The 21,469-nt window shown below is 38.6% G+C and overlaps 1 protein-coding gene across 4 annotated transcripts in view; it reads right to left on the reverse strand.

The window, feature by feature from the left end:
* Positions 1-21,469, reverse strand: part of LOC104147070 (amphiphysin) — a 127,741-nt gene that overhangs the window by 29,874 nt on the left and 76,398 nt on the right. For all 4 annotated transcript variants that reach the window (XM_068935920.1, XM_068935919.1, XM_068935918.1 and 1 more), the window contains 8 exons: positions 16,449-16,543; positions 13,811-13,906; positions 12,332-12,439; positions 11,878-11,963; positions 10,524-10,599; positions 9,543-9,625; positions 6,691-6,829; positions 4,855-4,983 (listed from right to left, as the gene is read on the reverse strand). In XM_068935920.1, coding sequence (XP_068792021.1) covers positions 4,855-4,983; positions 6,691-6,829; positions 9,543-9,625; positions 10,524-10,599; positions 11,878-11,963; positions 12,332-12,439; positions 13,811-13,906; positions 16,449-16,541 — 810 coding nt within the window. In that variant the 5' untranslated portion in view covers positions 16,542-16,543. The remainder of the gene's footprint in view (positions 1-4,854; positions 4,984-6,690; positions 6,830-9,542; positions 9,626-10,523; positions 10,600-11,877; positions 11,964-12,331; positions 12,440-13,810; positions 13,907-16,448; positions 16,544-21,469) is intronic.

Genomic DNA, 21,469 nt, shown 5'->3' on the forward strand with positions numbered 1-21,469 from the left:
TTAATTTTTCTTTTTATGAGCTTCCTTTCTGATGCTTTTGATTTCTGCATAGTGCACCTTTGTCTTTTCAGGCTAAACAAATTGTAGCCCTCTTTAAAGAGTACTGAGTGTTCACTGTTCGACTGTAAAGGCCCTTTTAAAGTACTTTGAGTTGGACACCAAAATTAAAAGTTACAAAAACGGTACCCAACACCCATACATTCTAATAAGTGAATCTCCCCTTAAAACAAAGGTTTGCAAAAAGTCCATAAATGCACTTGAATTAAATTTCAATTCTGAATGTGAATAACATTCATATTTAATGTTGCCCTTAGCTCTAACCCTTAAGAAATATCTAACTAAATAAATCTTGCTACCTTTATCTGCTCTTACAAAACTGGGCTACACATTACAGCTTTTTGCCCTCCCTCCTCAATTAATGAATTAACCAAGGTCACTGGGGTCACTATAAATAGCTGTATTAGTTCTACAGGCTGTGGATCATTCCCTCTGTAAATTAACACGAACAAATAATAAGCATGCCTCAACACAAAGGGCTATTTTTAACTAGTGCAACAACTGTAGCTGAGATTTAATTATCACTAATAATATAAATAAGCTAGACAAGCATCTTAGTTTTGGTAACAAGGCTAACACTGCTAGTTGTTCAGTGTTATTAAATAGTGAGAGAAACTCTTGTCTTTTGATGTACAGAATATGGAGATAACAAAATATTAATTAGCATGCTCTTTGGAAAGGAGTGCAGACTGCAGAGAGTACCATGAAAAGCAATTTGTACACATATATTCACCTATAATCTTCCACAAGAATGGTAACACAGGGTCAGACCAAAAGTACACACAGCCCAACCTCCTGTCTGACTGCAGGCAAAGTAGATGCTGAGGGAAGTCTAGAAGAACAGGGCAAGCATAAAAATAGCAAAACTAGGAGCTGATACAATAATAATAATAATAATGGAAAGTCTTTGGTTTTAAGACACTTAAGAGCATAAACTGTCTAAATTGGTGTTATTATTAATATTTGGAATAAAGAAAAGTTGGTGATGTTTCACATGGCATGGAGTTTGGCTGGGGAACTCCTTATCGTCAGGTACTATGAACATAAAAATTTTACATGTGCTGAGAGACTGAAAAGACAAATTCATGGAGAAGCAGTCTATTGAGAAATACTAAATGCATAGAAATGATGTTCAGGAGGCCCCTGAGCTGCACACTGTTGGAGGCTTGAGACTATATGAGGAGGGGCTACAAGGAACATCAGCTGTGCTTGCCCGGTTTCATATTCTTCCCTTGGCTTCTGATTTGACCTCTGACGACAATTGTCTAGACAAATCATTAGTTTGACCCAGTAAACCAGTTTTATAATCTTATGTTTTAAAAATTCAGAAACCAGACCAGCCTCCCCACTTACTTACCATGATTATTTTCATTGAGAGTTCTGCCATGCCATTCATCTGATCTGTTTAGATTTTATCACATACGCTCGAGGCACTACTGCTCATGTGGTCATACAGCTTGATGAAATAACATGGCATTAACCAGTACATAATCAGAAATGGATGGAGAGGGAAAAGATACTTATTTTTCACTGAGATTTTAGAAGGAAGCTGTTATTTATGAGGACTGAAAAAAATTAACAGGAGTTTCACTTAGGCCCTGTAAGATGACAGCTAAGGTACCTATTTTGATAGGGTACCAATTACTAACTGTAGGCATTATTATTACATTATCTGCTACCCATAGGCTAAGACAAACAGAAGACTTGTCATAACTCTAGGAACAAAACCCCAAGAAAGGATATAGGGTAACCAAGACACCAAGTTGGGTGAAGATTTAGGAAAACCAGGAACCTCAAGAAATCCTTTAATAGGGACCAGGCTGTTATAAGAATGCCTACTGACCAGCCTGTGTTGAAATTCCACACCAGCATTATGAAGCACGAAGAAACACTCTGTTTGAAAGGGGCGACTGTGGCAGAAGCAAGGCTATAACTCTCAAAAGCACACTTATGCTCAAAGGATGGAGAAGGCACAAGAAACCTGTATACTCCAGTGAGGACTGGCATACCTGCCAGCCCCTCTCTGCAAACAGTCTGTACGAGATTTAAAATAGCTCTAGGAAACATGGGCTGTGCCTCAGCCCTCTAGCTCACTGCTGAGCACTGGCTGACAGCTCTGCTGAGGCTGCTCCGAAAGCAGCATGAGGTTGGTCACTTCAGGGCTGCAGGACACATTCAGACTTAGATGTTATGTACCTGGAGGGGCATATTATAGAGATCTCTGATGTCCAAGCTAGTAACTAGACACTAGTAATTGGACTACTAGCAATATCTGGGCAGCTGTCCAAAATCAAGTAGTACCATCAGCCATGAAAATGATGAGTTGATTTTAGCCAAAGCTGCGGGAACACACACATTACGTCAAATTGTCTCAGCACTCCTGCGTAACGACGACACAGGAGGAGTGCAATGAGGAAGGACAGGAAAACCTGTAATAAAACAGCGACACTCATTTCTAAGTGACTCCTCTCTTCTGGCCTCCCAGATATCACATCTTCTCAGGTCTCTCTTTTACTTAGCAGGAATTAAATCCACTCTTGAAAATAAATAAAATGGCAGTGTGAGTTGCTTTGTTGAATCAGGGCTTAAAATACTCGACAGCATCAAGCAGGACTGTCTGTCCTTCTGCATCTCACACAGCACCAAACACATTAGTGCAGCTAGATGAAGAAAAACAAAAAGAGAGAGCGCGAGCAAGAGAGATTAACAGCAGCAGGTACAGGCTGTTTGCTTCCTGTATTCAAGAGGAGAACAGGAAAGTGCTTGGCTCGTTCATAATCCTGTCTGAAGCCTAGGATTAAGGCAGCGCAGCACTACTCATCAGCCTGCTGGTTTTGTGCCTCTGAGTGAGGATAGCACCAGGGACACCAGCATGGTCCTTTGGGAAGCCCTGCACCTTTAGAGGGCTCTGCAGGCTTGAGAGCTTCCTCCCTGCCACCCAGCCAAAGCTAGCCAGGTACAGAAGATGCTGTACACACCGAGAACAATACATCCATGTTTTCTATGGTTTTCAGGCAGTACATTTTCAATAACTGGTTGTCTTATAGAAGGATATAAAGCCCATTACTTCATACTATTTGTGGATGCTTGTAGTTACTCAAAGGTCTCAGACATACTTACATTACAGTAATGGGGGTGGGCTTTGTGGAAGGAGAAGGGCAGATCATTCATGAGAAGGTGCCTAGGGAATAACTTAAGCCATTCCCAGGTTATTTCTTGACTAAGGAGAAGGGAGAGATTTAAATCACTCACTGAAGGGAGGTATATTTTTTCCTTGAGAGACAAGGGAAAGATTTTAATTCTCAAGAGCATGCCCACCTTTATTATGCCATCATGGTTTTTATACCTACCTCTTGTAGAAAGATTGTAAAGATTCTTGAAATGCAACTTGCACTCATTAAGCCCCATTCTAGTGTCAGCTCTTAATAGAAAAGCTAATCGGTGCCATTTCTGCTTGCCTAGCTAGCTTGATAGGTCAAGGTTAGTTGGATATAACATTTAATGCAGGGGATCACATTTAGCACAGGTTGTGTCAGCTTTTACCACTGATCTCAGGGGTGACACTGCCAGAGGAATAACTCCCATAAAGTCAGGGTACAATGATGCAACAGGCTTGCAATCCCCCTTCTGCGAGGGCCGGACAGCCAGTGTGTACAGGCTTCCCAGCATGGGAGCTGCTCAGTAAGGTTTCATTCACTAATTGCACGGGGACTTAACTAGAAATAACTCTTTCTCCTCTTCCAAACAGATCCCAAAGGGAAACACGATAATACCCTTTTCTCCCCTCACAAAAAACCAAAACCCCACATGTTCTAACTCTCTAACATAATTTGGGGTTTCATTGCTGCACCTACATCCTCTTGTGTTGTCAAATGAATTTATATTAAAACAATAATTCACAGGAAAACAAAAACTCATAAACATTCTGCATTAGCTTCAGATCTGCATAATTCTCCACAGTTTACAAGATACAGGCTTGGATTTCAGAGTGGTAATTACCATAATAGAAAACAGTCCATTATTGAACAACCAGCAGTTACCAGAGCCACGTATGAAAGCTGAATAACTGGATGCAAATGCTACAGGCTTATTTCACATAACTCCGGGTTTTCCTTGTTATACACAGAATTCTTAATTTCTTAATTTAATTATAAGGAGAAATAAAAGTAATTCTAGACATGGCTCGGCTGTGTAACTAACGTTCACATGAGCCAAAACCAAATGAACAACCAATCTAGCCAGAGCTGCCTTTTACACTTGCAAATACATATTTAACTTCCAAACCACATATTTATAAAGAAAACTAAAATAAAATTTGATTAAAACAACCAAGTTCCAGTTTTTAAAAACACCTGATGGAAATAAACATTATTTTGTATGACTTTGATGGAAAAAAACAGGAAAAACCAAGCATTGCCATGATGTATCTCTTGAGATGTTTGGGATTAGGAAAAAAGCATTCTACATGAACTCTCAGCTTGTAATGAAATCTGGATTCAGTCAAATCTCAAACACGGTTGCATTTCACAGTGTTTTTAGTCAGGGCAATCAACAGGAAATCTCTCATGTTTTTCAATATGCTAGCAGTGCTAGCACTTTTGAGTGATTATGCATGACCTAGTCAAAGAAAATATTACATGCAACTCTTTCAAGATGATCTAAAAGGTCAGTTCTGCCACAAGCTTCTCTCAGCAACCTCCTACTCCCTCCCCACTGAGATCAACCATAAGACCATGATCGTGGAGTATCTGGGGGCTTGCAAGATTGGAACTATACACTGCCCTTTCTGAAATTTACCTGTGATGGGGTCGTCACATTGATTTCTGGAACAAAGTTGTCGTCAAAGAAGTTGATGATGTTCTCCTGTTGCAGCTCCTTTGTTGGTGTGAGTTTTGGCAGTGGTGGGACTGGAGGACCTTTCCTCAGCTAGGCAGAGAGCAAAAATGGCACAACCTTAGCTCAGGGACAAGAGAAAGGGCTTGAAGCTAGGCCTAAACAGTTTGAGTTACGTTCTAATCTCTGCTGCTTCACCTCACATGTGAGAAAATGCCACGAATTCAAAGAATCCTCTTTAGTTGTTCATTGTCATCTGTCCTGAAGGAATGAAACATTGCATGAAACATAAAGCAAAAAAAACCCAAAACATTACATTCCAGCTCAAGTTTAGAGAGTTCATATGAAAGTATTTCTTGGCTGAAAATTTTTTTGCTCTGTGGGAAACACTGTGCAAGACTCCTCTCCTACACAGCAGTGTAGTTGGAAGGGCAGTGTTGCATAGAACCAGGCCTCTTCTGCTCTTTGGCTTCTTAAATTCATTTCAATTTAGTTTTTGGATTTTGTTCGATTCATATTCTTCCCTGCACACCTCTAACTTCCTCTTAAAGTCTGCTTAATGCCAAGAACCTTTTGTCTCTGGGAAATATAGCACCTCAAAGGTATTTCAGTTACTAATTCTCCCTGTTTTCCATAGATTCACATAATCATGATGTGCTATTTGGTCAGAATAACACCAAATGATAGATGTTTTTAAAATATGTGGAAATAAAAAAAGTAAAAACAAAACAAAAAATAAAAACAAACAAAAAAATCACACACAAAAATCCTCAGGTGGTATAGCGATGTAACACCATTGACACCATTAAGACTAAACTGAGTTGTATCAGATGATGATCCAGGCACTGGGGTGTCATAGTTTGGGAGACCAAGGAAAGCAGATGTGCTCACAGTTAATTAAATGCAAAATTAAATTTCTTTTTCCCCACGTACAGGTAGCAGTCAGCACAGAAGCTATCCTCCACCCCGGAAACATCAATAATTGAAGTTCCAGTATCTCAGGACATGATTACCATCTTGATTTCTATCATATTTCTTAATTCAAAAAAAAAAAAAAGCCTTTTTTATATGAAGGTATTTATATATCATGTTTTGGGGTTAAATTATCATCTACAATCACAACACAGCTTGTCTTTGATATTTTCTCAAAGCATCACATACAATTCTTACACTACAGATGCTGCCTTTTATGAAACTGATTCTTATTTCACTGATACTAATGAGAACAAAAATGACTCCAGCAGGGTTGAATTTCTTGCTCTGGTGTTAACAGTGACCAATAAACCTTTAATTAGCAGTAATTATCACAGCAGTATTTGAGCTAGCTCTATTATTTACTGTTCTGGAGAGAAATTCAGGTTGACCCATCCAGTGATACTCCTTGGCTAACACTACTAATGTTTTTCAAACACAAAATGTCACTAATGTTTTTCGAACACAAATAGCAAAGAGCAATGTATGTAATGTAATGAAATCCACACAAAGGTTTTAAAAATAGGATTTCCAAATTAGCAGTGATGGGATAAGGGCTCTTAGAGACTGTGCTACTTTTTAAAGAAGTGTTTACCACAAGTTCCCACAGTTCACCAGGCACCTTCGTCTTCCTTCTTTCCCCTTATAAAAATCACTTTCCACCTTTGCTTGTGACACAAGGATGAACAACCAAAAAGAGCAATGGAGCCAGGGGCCTCACTATCATTTCTCAGTCAGAGCTCAGACAAAAAAATCTCACCATATACAACATCTCAGCCATCTTTTTCAGCACAATAGGCCATTTTCTTCTGTTAGCTTTCCACCTACCTGAGTGGGTGATTTAGGCCGGGCTGGTGCTGGAGATGCTGGTGCAAGCATGTGGTTGGGACTAGCTGTAGGGCTAGGCAGGGGAGACACCTCCTCCGGTGGCGAAGGTGTTTTTGCAATACGGAGTGGACCTGAATCACTGGATAGAAACAAAGTAACAGTTAGGACATACATATCATGCTGACTTATTACCTTCTTTTCTGGTCCTTCTGTCTCCAAAAGGGACAACTTGATGCAATGGTTGAACTGTATCCCTCATATAATGCCAGTGACCACAAAGGCACTATACACTGGGAATGAACTCAATGATTACATGATGAATAAAACTAAAACTGTAATTAGATTAAGTTACAATTCAGTGACCTACAGCATCAAAGGAAGTTTTAATTCCTGAATGATCTTGATTTTGGAACATCTGCTCTTTCTGTTTATCTGCTCATTGTCACTTGAGGGAAACTAAGTACTTATGTTATTTTCCATTCTGTATTTGAAACAATATTTCAGGTATAAATTCAAAACTATCATGAAATGTAAGCTGAAATTATTGTCTTCATTTTACACAGCTTTCACTCTGAAGATAAACAATCCCAGAAGGCATAACAATGAAAAATGGAAACAATTTTGAAAGTTCAGCAACAATAGAAAGGTTTCAACAAAATAAAACACAATCAAGATTATAATATGAATACCATTATTTAAAAGGGACAGCTCACCACAACTATAAATGAGCAATAGTCAAGCGACTTCAACAGAGCTCTGCCAAAAGATCTGGTGAAGTCCTGAGCAAGAATCTGCCCTTCCTGGTGCAAACACTGAGGCAGATTAGTCTAACTAGAAACTCTGAAAGCTTACAGCTTGGGGAGGCTATGAGCTACCACATTCAAGGATCACAGTACTCAATAAGAGAAGAGTGAGTCCTACATATATTCAAGGAAAACACAAGCATTACATGATTGAGGAGACCACATCATAATCATGTTCCTAATGCTAATGCAAGGCAAATTCTTTCTTTGAAAAGATTTAGCTCACACTCACCACCTCTTTCTGTGGAAATATTAAAAAGAAAAAATAAGCAGTGATTAAAAATTCCTTCCCAGGTATTATACTTGCTTTCAGGCTAGATTATTCAATAGCATACAAGTTTTTAAGATGTTTCTTTTCTTATAATCATTTAAAGAAAAGTTTAGATACTGTAGAAAGCTATTTTATCTTATAAAGAACCCATTCCTGAGTAGCATTTTAGAACAATATAACTAGTAATAGAGCTGAAAATGTATCCAGAGTTTCACAGAAGGCTCTGTGAACAGTATCGTACAAAAATATTAGTGTTTGTAGCCCTTATCGTTACCCAGGTCTCAAGCAAAAGAAAAAAGGCTTGGAATGCAGTAAGTCTCGCACAAGGGAAAAACATGCTAACTATAAAAATACCATATTTTAAAAAGCATCTTTAAAGTAAGTTAAGACTGTATTATATCATATTGCATTAACCAATGTCTACTCATTTGCAGCTAAAGTCCTATTTTCTCTCTTGTTCCTGGTAAGGGTAATTCAGGAGGAGGGAGCATGTTTGCATGCTGAGCACCGCATAAGAGACATAGGTCACCAAAAAGCCTATTTATTAAAAAATCTACTTCAAATTTTCCAACAGTCTATAATTTTTCATCTGGCAAAAAACATTCTGCAAATGCTTTATGGGAAATGTAGTCTCACTCAGAAGTCCATCCTACAGGGGCTGAGAGTGGTGATACATGGGCTAACAAGTCCCCTGAGGCAGTGTACAAGTATGTATGGTCATAGATTAAAACAGAACTAATCCGAAATAAAAATTTTGGACAAGTTCTTCATAAAATAGCTCTAAATCTCCTACTATGTTGGAAGTGTCAATATATTTTTCCCCCTTCCAAACAGAGATGGAAACAAATGGAGAAATGTCAGCCATATGTTTGAGGCAGATGTTATACTGTTGGGTCAGTCTTAATGGTTACCAGTCTGAGCCTGGTTTGAGGGCAAATTAGCAGAGGTTAGAATATTGTGCTGATTACTTCTGGATGAGCTGCGATTGGATGGAAATTCAGAGTTTAGGTATTCACTCTAAATATCATTGTGTTTTGATAAGTGTCACCCATTTATACTTTGAACCTTTTCTGCCTACCACTATTACAGAACTGAAGAGATCAAATTCCGGCAGAAAGGCTACGCTACTTGCAAGTGAAAATCAGAAACGCTGCATTGGCATCCACTGACCTTAAGGGAAGCACACGTCATTCTAAGTCTTTTTCTTTTTAAAGAAAAAATCAGATTTCTTTTGTAAGTCATTAAAAATATGGCATTTTGTGACATTCTTTTTGCTTCAGCTTTTATGATCCACTCAGATCACTTTTCCTGACTTTTCCCCACAAGCACAAGAGAGAAAAGCTGACTTACAAAGTTAGGAATCTCACCTAATCGTATGCCTTTAACGAGCTAAGAACACATCTACTACATCAACACTTAATAAAAAAAAAAAAGTCATGAGAGGTACTAGCATTGCTTTAGACTAAGTATCTATGAATAAATGGGTTGCTGCAAACTAATGTAATATTCTGCAATGAACTAGGCTAAACAGTAACAGCTGAGAATCTGGCCTTGATCCTTTTTAGAAAGGAAAAAGAAATAGATAATGAAGAAGTTTTTTTACCTTTACTCATATTAGGATCTCCTTCATCTAAGGTATCCCTCTAACTTCCTGAACAAACAGACCCAGTGACCATGTTGTACAGTAGTCATTACACGTGCTGCAGCTCATTATTACCTATGCTGAAAGCCACAAAACCTACTGCAAAGCAATTTATTAAATAATTCAACAAATTCACCTGGGTGCCCCTTGGATGGTGAAGGCCTTGTCTGCATGCTGATCTCCCAGCTTCGTCATCACTTCATACAGTTTGTGACATAGCTAAGAAAACAAAATACTTGCCTGAATTTAGGTGAAGTACTAAAGCCTTGGTTAAAAACATAGGTGATAAGTTTGGTGTAGCAACTACTCTGATTTCTTTAAAATGGTACAGATCCTTCCAAAAATACAACTCAGTGCCTTGTTTATTAAGAGCCAAACTATTAAAAACCTATCAAAATCCATATAAACATTCTCAAAAGATGACAGCAGTTCTTCAAAAACATAAGTTAGATTTCAGAAAACAAGTTTATAAGGGGGACTCACTGCTGCCTGCTTGCTAATGAAGTGGGTCACCTGAGGTCTGAAGCAATGTGGGTAGGAGAATAGATTCCTATTCTTCCTTCAAAAACCTGATCCTGACTTACATGGGATTTCAGTCAAGCAGAGTTCTCCATTTTGGTTCCTGTAAGTTTACTATGTTACTACAGATAATAAATGCCTCACTAGGTGAAAGCATAATACATTTGTAAGATCCTTAGAGAAATCACTGTATTTACCCAATAATCACAGATATAATGCTGCACTGCCGATCATGTATATAAAAGTCTTGAAAGGGATGTTTAATTTGTTTATCCTGGTTAAAGCTATGAGATGATTAGTAATTGGACGTGGAAATAATACTGAAGGCAACAGTGTCATAAAGATGAGATGGAAAAAGTATCCAAATAGAAAGTGGATTTACTGCTACAACTGATAATGCACTGTTTCTGCTGTTTCCTTAAGGAGAGTACAAGAAAGAGGAGTTAGAAACCAATGTGAAGGTTATGCTACAAATTGGAGCTAGGACAAATGCTCAGATGAGGTTCTCCTAGATTTTTACTGCTTTGTTTCAAGACAATCATTTGCTGCTATGTATATCACATAATATAGTATACACAAGCACTTCATTTTTACTCACCAAAGCTATTTCCTTATGAAATTTGGCTTCAAGGCTGGATACGTTTTTGAAGGTGTTCACATAGAAGCCAACTCGTCTACAAAGGATGCCACAGAGAAAGGAAAAGAGAAAAAAAGATGGGGGTGAGAGGGCCACAAGGGAAGAGGAATTCATTTTTTCCAGATTACAAGCAGCATTCTTGACTATTACTCTCAGCAAAGCAAATAATTGGATTGAATGTCAAAATCTTAACCAAAAATAGGACTCTGAAACTATTTGCTTTCTAAACTCTTGCTCAAATTAAATCCTATCTTTCCCTGAGACTAGTTCGTGAGCAACAGACCTACTGAAACAAAAACATACTTACTACTCTAAATCATTCATACGCAGTCTTACTTTTAGTAAGCTCATAAAACAAATACGTTGGAAGAGCTAAGCAGCTCCTCAACTGCAGTAGTCAGGAACACAGCAGGAAAACCCTCTCTTGATCCCACAATTAGCAAGAATTAATTTAGAGAGACAGAGAAGACAAAGGATCCTTCAGTGACTCACAACACAATTTCATCCCAGCATGTCAGTCGTTAAAGAACACAGCACACTACTGAGGTGCTTGTTTTCTATCCTTTTTGTTCTCCCGCTCATTTTGTCTGCCTTTTCCGTAAAAACACAATCCTTGAGCACATATCCCAAATGAATGATCTATGCCATCAAGTGCTCCTACATCACAGACATATTCAGTGTAAAACTCTATATGTATATTCTGAAGTAGTTATAAAGGAATATATTTTTTTTCATATACTACTTTGTTAGTATTTTATAGGAGCTTATAAAGAATTGCCATAAGATCATTCTTCACTTTAGTACTTCTTATAGACAAAGGACCTATAAATCAAGACTTTCCAAATATTCTAGAACATCCTGTGGCTACTCTCTATGATTACTTTTGACAGTGCAAATATTTGATCCTTTATGCTAACAAGTAGTCTTTTTCCTTGAAAGGATGAGGAACCCACCACCAGGTTTCTGAGAAAGGTGATAGAAGCAGAGCGTTTTAGTCATGCTCTGCCATTCTGTGTTCTGCCACAGTTCTTTATCCATTAAAAAAAAAGACCTTCTTGGACTTCAGAATTAAGACATGATAAAGAATCCTAAGTACTAAGATAAACTAATGGAAATAAGTACACATATAGTGAGAAGTAAATATAATTGTGGATCAGGTTCAGGCATTTTCTCTTTTAGTCTATCAGAAAGATGATAGGTGGCATCTGCAAGGCGCTATTAAACCATTTTTAGCCAGCTCGTTAAAAGTCTACCAGCTGCCATTCCTTAGCGTTCCTCCCTCTAGCCCTTCCAGAGGATATCTGCCTAGTCTTACCGTGACCACAGAGATGGCAATTCTTCCTGTAAATCACTGTTAAACTCTTCAAACACTTTCTGTGCCTTTTGAAACTCTTCTTCAGCCTAAAACAAAAGGAAACAGATTGGCTTCTGTAATCACCGTAAGATACAGCAAACCTGGCAAACCTGTTCTCTTTGTTATTATTATTATTAAGGAAAGATACAACTCACTCCCATAACAACGGCAAACAGGACTTGCTGCTCCCTAAGGCCTGCTAACTGAGAGAGTTAGGCCTCAAACAGGGCTCACTCCTGCAAGAGGCTGAGTGTTCCCTTTCTGATCCACCACAATACTTTATATCAGTTAATGCTTAAGGATATTTCTACTTCTGAAAGAGAAAAGACGACAAACTTTGTGCTAGGCCTCTGCACAGAAGTGAATTCCACCTAAACTCCAAAGTCGTCTGCCAGGACACTTCTGAGTGTGCTACCTTGGTAATTCTGCCTTCGTCTTTTCTTTTCGAGCTCTGCAGAGCTTCTAGATGATGTCTCGCACTATCATAGTCCACTAGCTTTCTGCTTCGCTTTGCGATTCGAGTCTGTAGAGGTAGAAAAAAGTAAAGTCGGTACCATTAGCACTTTTCTTAAAAGTCATTTTATTTACGTTTTCATTTAGCTTTTCAACATATTTTCATTCTCTCTCACCTGCACTTCACACCTGACATATTATCATATAGGAACACATCTCATAGCATATAGAAGAGACAAACTAATCACCTTACTTTAAGTAAGAAACCCATTTACAGATGGTTTGGAAGGGCTTTCTGTGAGTGTAGGGCTTATAGACATTAGAAGTCAGAGAGCAACGTTACGCAAGACTTCTCTCATTCTCCATTATAAATGGACTTGTTAAACTCACGATAACATGGTCTCTTCCCCTTATATAGTGGCACATTTAATGGAAACTTAGCATATTTTTTTCTGGAGTAGGAAAAATGTTCAAAATTTCCTTCTTAGTATAGCTGCTTTGACACATAACTGAGACAAAGTTCGTTCTAACATGTAACAAGGAATTCTAATTTACCTGCTCTACTTCTCTTACAACTACACAAAACTATAAAGAGTCCTTTAAAATGCCCTAACTTTACAAAGCTGGATATTATATGCGAATTCTTCTTTATGCTGCTGTGGGCCACATGCTGAGAGGGCCTAAACACAATTTGACTTAAGAGCAAATTGAATAATGTTAGGATTTATAAATGATAAATTAATAAGCTAGACGGGGATAACTGTGTGATACCTACCCAATTATAAATCACTGCATCACAAGGGATTTCCATCTATGCCCAGGTAGTCACATCCAAGTATAACAGTATTTCCCTCTCACCAGTAATGATTCTTTACTCCCACGCATTTCACCTTAGCAATCGTCTCCCTCAACTGGGGCAGCTAGGCATCTGGGAGAAGCTGAAATCTACATAACGGTCTCTCCTGATAGGTATTACAAAATCTTTTCAGAACTGATTAAATCACAGGGACCATGCTTCAGATAACACAAAGACGTTTAAACACCCACAGGTGCATCTGCCCTGTAACAGAAGACTTCCTCTTAATATTGCAATTTGTCCAGCATTTTGATGGTTGAAGAGCTTAACTGAGCCCTGCTAAATCAATGAGAATTGTGTCTCATACCAGATAGGAGCAGGAAAAAAAAAACATTATAAAATTGTGATATACAAAGGTTAATTTATTTCCAACTACTACTGCATGAAAATTAGTTTTGTTCACTTGGAAAAAAATCAGCGCAGCCTGACTCCAGGGCTTTCCTTAGGTAAGAAAACGTTTTACACTTCAGAGAAGAATCTACTTCCCTTATTATTATTTTTTACTCTCACTTTATTTTTTTTTAATGACTCAGCAGTAACTGGTAATATTTACTAATTCTCCATTATAGGAAAGCATTACTGTACTTTGATATCAGGAAATTGTCCTAGATATGTATCCAAGGTCAACAACGACCCATCCACCAGTTTTTGATGGAAGTCTTCCCAAAGTTCATCACATTTCTGTAAAAAGCAAATGGAAAGAGAAATGCACTTAGTTTAATTCCACTCCAGACTAAGAGGAAATACAAGTGTAAATGGCAAAGCTTAATCTTTCTGAAGTTTTGTTCTGTTCTTTATGGCATTACCTCAGAATGCAGTTATCAAGTAATTAAAAAAGAACACCTTGACATTGCAAGTTTTAATTCACAGTAAATGATGATGTGTTTAATAATTGGTTTGGTTTTTTCATTCTTTCAAATATTAACTTCTTGAAAATTAGGATATCATGGATATAAGGTCTTCCTCAGAATTTCAGATTCCAGAAGGTCACAAAACATGGAAACTATAGTTGCTCTAGTTCTTACACATAAAGGTGTTTCTTGATGACAAATTTTCTTTAGAGAGGAAAAAAAGTACAAGTAAAAATAAAAAGAGCAAACAAAATAAAGGGGATTTCCCATCAATTAGAAGGATTTGTAAGCTTAACTTTATTTGTTCATTTTTAAAATAAAGGCTGTTAAGATCCATCCTAAGAAAGCTCTGTCTTTCCATCCGATACGCTTTGTGCCATCAAGAGGCATTTGATGAAATGACTGGCCTACAAAGCTCCACCTCAGATCACGAGAGAACTGGGATTCCAGATCTGAACCACGCCTACATAAACAGGCAAAACAAAATCTCCCAAGAAGCCACAGAGGTTTTCCCCAGTCCTCTTTGCAGCTCAGGGATAATCACCAGGAGACATTATTTGCAATTTTGTGGTTATTAAGAGCATGCTAACGCAGTTGATGTGAGGAGGATCACATGGAGAGCAGAGATTTCCTGCCAGAAGCAAAATGCTATTACTGCAACACTGTGCTGGAGGTCCTTGGTTCTCTGTCAAGCAAGTCATTAGCAACATAAACCTCACAATCCTCCTTTTCTTTGCGCATATCAAAATGACTGATGCTCCCTTTGATAGGAGGGAGACTGAAGGCAGCGAACATTGCTTTGCAGGGCTGTTATCCTCACGGGCAAGTCTTGAAAGCTACTCTGTGCTGCTTGTTTATCAGGAGGCACTATGGGGCATATTGTAAGTGCTGTGTGATGCCAGCATTTAGCTCATTCATTTTCTACCCTAAAGAAGTCCCTAATGAATTATCATAATCCATTAATCATGCTTAAAAAAATACCTCATTTATTGACATAATATTTAATCACAGTGGTCTAGAGAGCAGTACAGCATTACATCAGAGCAAAAAAGTGCCGCCAGGGCTGCACATTTGCCTTTGTACCTTGCTGATACATATTTTAGACAAAATTAAAACCATGGAGATTTTCTGAAAGCTAAGGGAACTGAAAACAGTGTGTAAGAGTCCTTCCAAGCATCTTCTTTCCTAACATATAGAACAAGGTCATTTAGGTGGAGCAGTTTTGGCATGATCACTTACAGCCTGGGCTGGATAAACACATAATTATTTTGAACTTCATTGTTAAGGATACAAAAATCTACATTTGTAATTATGGGAAGAATTTAGGAGTAGACATTCCCACATGAATCTCCTATGAAGGAGATGCACATCTAGCATTTATCGCTACATTGAATGGAGGTGAAGGGCCAAACTTTGGCCCTTTTATACACAATTATAAATTGCCAAGTGTAAAATCTAGCAGCCTACAGATACAAGACGAGCTGCTACAACAGGAGATCTCCCAGCCAGTGAAGTTACAAGGATATAAATGGTGTGGTATCTTCACTTACACAGTTTGGAATTTGGGTGCATTTAAAAATCAAAAACTCATCATGCCTTCAGCAGCAGAGAAGGGGAGAGGAGAGCAACCACAGAAAAGAAAAGCAATCATCAGGCTGTTTTTAGATGACTGCTCTGCCTTCCAGTTTCATGTTAATTACTTTTTCCACAAGGCCTCCCACACCGAATGCCAGGTGGGCATAAGCTGCAGTGATAACAGCTTGCACTTTCTTGTCACCACCAATACACTTGCTGACAGACTTCCTTCAGAATTAAGGCTGTTTACTCTAGGAAGGCAGTTAGACTCCTTCAGTGCTCTCTAGAAAAGCCTAGCTTTCTACAGTCACTGGAGAAACCTAAGAAAGGCCAGCCATCCTCATGTCAAAACAAACACCACCCTACAGCCTCATGTGGCTTTAAGCTCTAGATACCTTCTACAAACTTGTCAATCAGCTGCTTTCAGGACTGATACTGCTCACACTGATGCTAAATTCACTGGGAGGTTATGTCAGCCTAATAGAAACACGCGAGACTTAAGCCAGGGCCAGAAAAGAGAAAAAAGGCCTTGAGATGACCAACATTATTTTTATTTTTCAGTAATTATTTTTAAAATTTACTTTGATACAGCTAGCTTGTAAAATAAGTATTGCAAATGGAGCATCTGCTCAGCAGGAGGTGCATTTCACAAGACCGGTAATTTACTTGCTGAAACAACCACATTTAAATACGCAATGACAAGTTCAGGGAAAGTGCAGACTTACATTTCTCCTTAGTAGCTCAGATTAATCTATTTGCAGCCAGAATATTTTTTCCCCTCTTTCCACACCTCTTACCTCTCCAATCATTTTCACATCTTCCCGTCCATACCAATCTGGCTCATATACTTCATGAAGAGACTCTGTAAGCTTCTTTGAGGCATCTTGCATCCCTGTAATGTGACAGAAGAAAAAAAAAAACTAACTACAAACAACAAGAAATAGTTGATAAACATCTTTTCAACCTGCTTATACCCACTATACTATTCCCTCTGGCATGTTTAGAATATAGTTTTCAAGAGCTGAAATAAAACCTTTATGTTCACCCAGCTCCCCAAAGTGAACAAGAAATTTTCCCCATTGGAAAATTAACCCGTATTTACTAAAGACATTTAATATCTCATTGAAAGGTTTATCACCAAGAAGTCAACCAAATAGCAATCTTGAGTTTCTGCCTTCAACGCTCAGCTCTTTGTTCCTGCAGAATAGTTTCCTACCTGATTCATACTGAGTACCAATGCCTACTTGCTTGGTGGACAAGGCATCTCCTGGATGGCATGACTGAGATGGCAGACATTTAGAGGAACTGATATCTAGAAAAAAAGGCTTTGGAGAGAAGCTAGAATGGATCTGCTCCACACAAAAATGGTCCCCAGAAGGGGAGAGGTTGCACAAAGGCAGAACACATCTCAGGACTTCTTTATTTGCATGTTTTCAAGGACACTGAAATCTCAGGAACTTTCATGTGTAAAGTGAGAGTTGTTAAGAAAAAAGAAGTTTGCTGCTCTTGGGTTCCTTCCTTTCTTAATATGCTGCTCCCACAAGTGCCCACAACATTGATGGTAACATAAAAATATGTAAATCATGAAGCAAAGGAGTGAAATTGGCAAAAGGTGGGACAGTGTCTTCAGGTCTAAGCAAACAAGATGTCTGAACCTGCAAAGTGTACCATAATGGACCTGATTTTATGAAGACTGAATACCTTCCATGCTGACCCAGTAGGGTTACAATTACGTGGAACCTAGTACTTACTTCCACTTGTAGGATAACATCTATAGAGAAGCGTGCTGAACCAAACTGGATCTTTGAAGCTCGTGCCAATGTCGGTGGCTATCTGTCTCTAATATGCAAGAGATAACTTTCTTTGCACCTAAAATGACTTAAATATCAAAGCAGATTCAATAACAGTACTAGAGAGCCTATATCTATCTTTAGTGAGACCACTTTGACCCCCATGAATAAACTGCTGCCCTCAGTGAAGGCCCTGGGGTTTGCCTTTTTGTTTTGGTAGGGCAAGAATACATTAGATGCTGAATGCAATTCTGAATCCAATAAAACAAAACTGACTGTGCCTAAGAAGATGTTGTCAGTTCAGAAGCAGTCACTTTAAAATGACATACAACTTTATTTCAACTTCTTTGCAAAAATCTCAACAACAACAAAAATCTCAACAAAAAATAATAATTTGACCTAGCAGTAACTTTTTTTTAAGCATATTTTTCCCCAGTCAAAGTCTGCTTGCTGCAGCACATCTGTGCTGTCTTGAAAACATCTCTAGTGAGATCTTCAGATTTAACTGCTCATTGGCTGGATTTAGAAACAACATTGACATTTCTCTTTTCTGCATAAATAAATGTCTACGAGGAAAAGAGATTTAACTTGAAACTGCCAGGTCTGGAGTGAGCAGTTTTGACCTACTCAGCAACTATCTCACTACGCACTCCAAAACACACATACAAGATAGGACGGGAAGAGAAAAGCAGAAAGGTACACCTCCCAGCACAAAAACAATGGTCTACAGAACGGGCAGGATAGGCAAAAAGAGTTAAGCAAAAAGCTGGAAGTAAGTGGCTGTTCTTGGACCTTAGGTTCAAGGGAAAGAATGGCATGGGCCCTTGCCATGGGGAAGAAAATGGACAAAGCTTGGTGTGCAGAAAGTATAAGCCTTAAATCAAAAGGTGCTGTGCCATAAAAAAAAAAAAAAGAATATTTGGCTTTTTCTTGGATTGTCTTGCAGATCCTTTTTAATGGCAGAATTCAGCCCAGAGAATTGTATGGCGTGTAAGGACGTAAGGCACATTTCTTCCTCCTCTCCTCTGTGCATAACACTTAGGACAATGAATCTCTAGCTAAGAAAGGGTTCCAGAAGAGATGAGGTTTTGTCTAGAATATACCAGATCACATTAAAATGCAGATGATTCTCACGTATTTTTCCAGGTAGGACTCATTTAAAGTTGTTTTCAATGCCACTGCAAATCAAACAAACTCTGCAGGTAAGGTAAAACCAATACAGTATTGCTATGCTTTAAAACACTGCATTCTGCCTGCTCAGGGTGAACACATATCAGGATGGCTCATGCATCCTTGCTCACACTTGATCCTTTCTGATACCTGTACTTCTGCCCTGCAGCACATTGCAGACTAAACCTGTGACATATGTTCCTGTGGCAGGTGTGCCAGCTGAGCTCCTCTCTAATCTCTCTTGTAGTTTGCATTTAGCGCAGCCACAGATCAGCTCGAGGCAGAGCACCTTTGCCTGCACAGACTTTCTCTTCTGAATACTACACAACTCAGGCCTATATCTGCTTAAGAGAATAAGTAAAAGGCACTTAATATCCCATGCTTCGTTCATATCAAACTTGTACCAGCTTTCGCAGTTTTTTTTCAGTCTGGATAATCTGGTACTCTTTCATCCAAGTGTATTCCTGTATAACATCAATCATATCCAGTAGCAGTGTGAAGTAAGTGGGCCTAACAGTATCTGGCTTCTTCCGTCAAAGAGGGCTTCAGTCTAAAATTCCCACAGATCAAGCCCACCTGGGCTACTCCTTCTCTACTCTATTTGTATTTATTGTGATATCCCAGATGAGTGCATAGGTATATATTTACCAGGTCTCTTCCTATTCTTGTTCATGCCTGCGTGCATGAATTCAAATTCATAATGCTCAAGGATTTGGGGAGAGTGGGTCGTGTGGTTTTCACATTCAATTATTTCTTATGTACTGATACCTCTTATGCATTATTCAGCACTAAAATTGAGAGGATTAGTGTCACACATAGACTGGAGGTTCTCACTCTCTGCTTTTTTTAACTGCTATCTATAAAAAAGATGAATCATTTAAAGCAAGTCATTAAGTACTAAGAAATATGAAAATAATTTTTACTGCTGACAAATTGTTAGAAATTTATACTTAATATGAATTGTTTGATTAGTACTGCTTCTTCTTGGTAATTGGGTCACTTATTAAATAACTAGAAATGCCTAAACAATTGAATTGCTGAAGAAAGATGATGCTAAATAATCCAGTTCCTGAAACGTGAGGCTCTTATATAAAATAATCCTTCTTTCTATGAGAAACAGCCCATGTCCCTGGGGCCTCATAGGGCTCATACAGATCCACACATGGTAGGGATGCTCGAGATGGAATAATAAACCTAAGACTGATGCAGAGATATCCCCGTTATAGCACTCTAGAGAGAGCAGAGGGTAACCAGCTCTTTGCCATCACAATTCCAATATACTCAAGTTCCCAAGGAGATCAAGACAACCCGGACATCTTGGACATGGGCCAAAGCATCCAGGCTGGCCACAGACTCCATGTTAACCTTGAGACCCATATATTGTGGGGTCTCCTGATGCTACAAAGAAGAAAGACTAGGCTGAATCAGAGAAAATTACATTTTCCTGCAAGATCAAGGCATCTTGGTCTGTCTCTTAATATTTAACTATTAGAGGGAGGAGGAGTGCTTCTTCATGTGAGATTCTCCAGGGAAATGACCTGTCCTGCCATAAGGGTTGTATTCATTATCCCTAGCTACTCAGTAGAGTTTCCACCAGAATAATTCAATCATTTCATAATTTATTATGAAATTTAACAGAAAGAAGATGAACCGTTTTATCGCTTCTAAGAAATTAAATGACTGATTTTTAAGAGATTTGTGTGTCTGGAGAATATGCACAATTCTGTCAGTCACAGACTAACAGCTCAGCAATAAAACTGCCTTAATCTCCCTTTGTCTTCCTGTAGGACAGTTACTATTTATCACTAAGTCAAGCCACTTGAAAAACATGCTGCATTTTTTTCTTCTCTTCTTTTTTTCCTCCCTCTCGTTTTTTTTCTTCTATGATGTAGGATTCCTTTTCGCATTTGCACTTGCCACCTGCATGCAAATTGGGGTACTTATCTCCCCATCTGCATTTGTACCTGCAAAGAGCTAAAGGTCAAGAACGGAAAGCTCATTTAGATTTCTTTAAAAATTGGCCCATAAAAGCTTTAGAAACACCTATAGTTCTCAAAAGCTTAAAAAAGAAAATGATGGAATAAAGGACTCAGATACATGTTGCCAAGGAAACTGGAGGGGACAAAAGACTGAGGCATCAGAGGACTACAGCTACAGGATACAGTGTGCAGCTTTCTCTATTGTCAGCACAAACACCGCTGATGGAACACAGTGGATCTGAAACTAACATGTAGGTGAAATAAAGGAACATATAAAAAATATTCACCAGTTCAACATCTTTATGCCATGGTACCCCCGAGCCCTTGAGTAACCAGCAGTAAAGATCAAGATCCTGCTGAGACCAAGTAGTGCCTCAGAATCAGAGGAGGGAGTGAACATAGCAAAGATTATTTTAAGAATGTGTAAGACAATCTCAGAAGCTTCTTTTTTCCCCAACATATTAAAATGAAGGGATAAAAAGGGTTGAAAGAAGGTTCATTTGATCATTCCTTCCTTAAGTTGTGCCCTGGTCTTATAGTACTTTCAAATTCTACCATCCAGTCACTCAAATGTCATGCAGTAAAATGACCTTTATTACTAGTTCACAACATATTGGCTTCAGATAGGTGCTTCTAGTTAAGCAAAACAGCAATCTTGCCAGGTCCTGAAACCCTCAAAATGAACTGCTTTTCACACACCTAGAAGCGTACAAGGATATAAAGTGCATTATTTTCTAATGATATGAACAGCCTTCTCCCCCCAAGAAGCCAGCCCATAATTATAGCATGCTTCCAAGGCCCAGACACCCCGGGTACAGATATCTCACTCCAGGGGCTAAAATATACATGAGCGGGGTTTCCATGCTTTGTGCATAGCCC

Source organism: Struthio camelus, chromosome 2 (genome assembly GCF_040807025.1).
Source record: "Struthio camelus isolate bStrCam1 chromosome 2, bStrCam1.hap1, whole genome shotgun sequence".
Taxonomy (NCBI): Eukaryota; Metazoa; Chordata; class Aves; order Struthioniformes; family Struthionidae; genus Struthio; species Struthio camelus.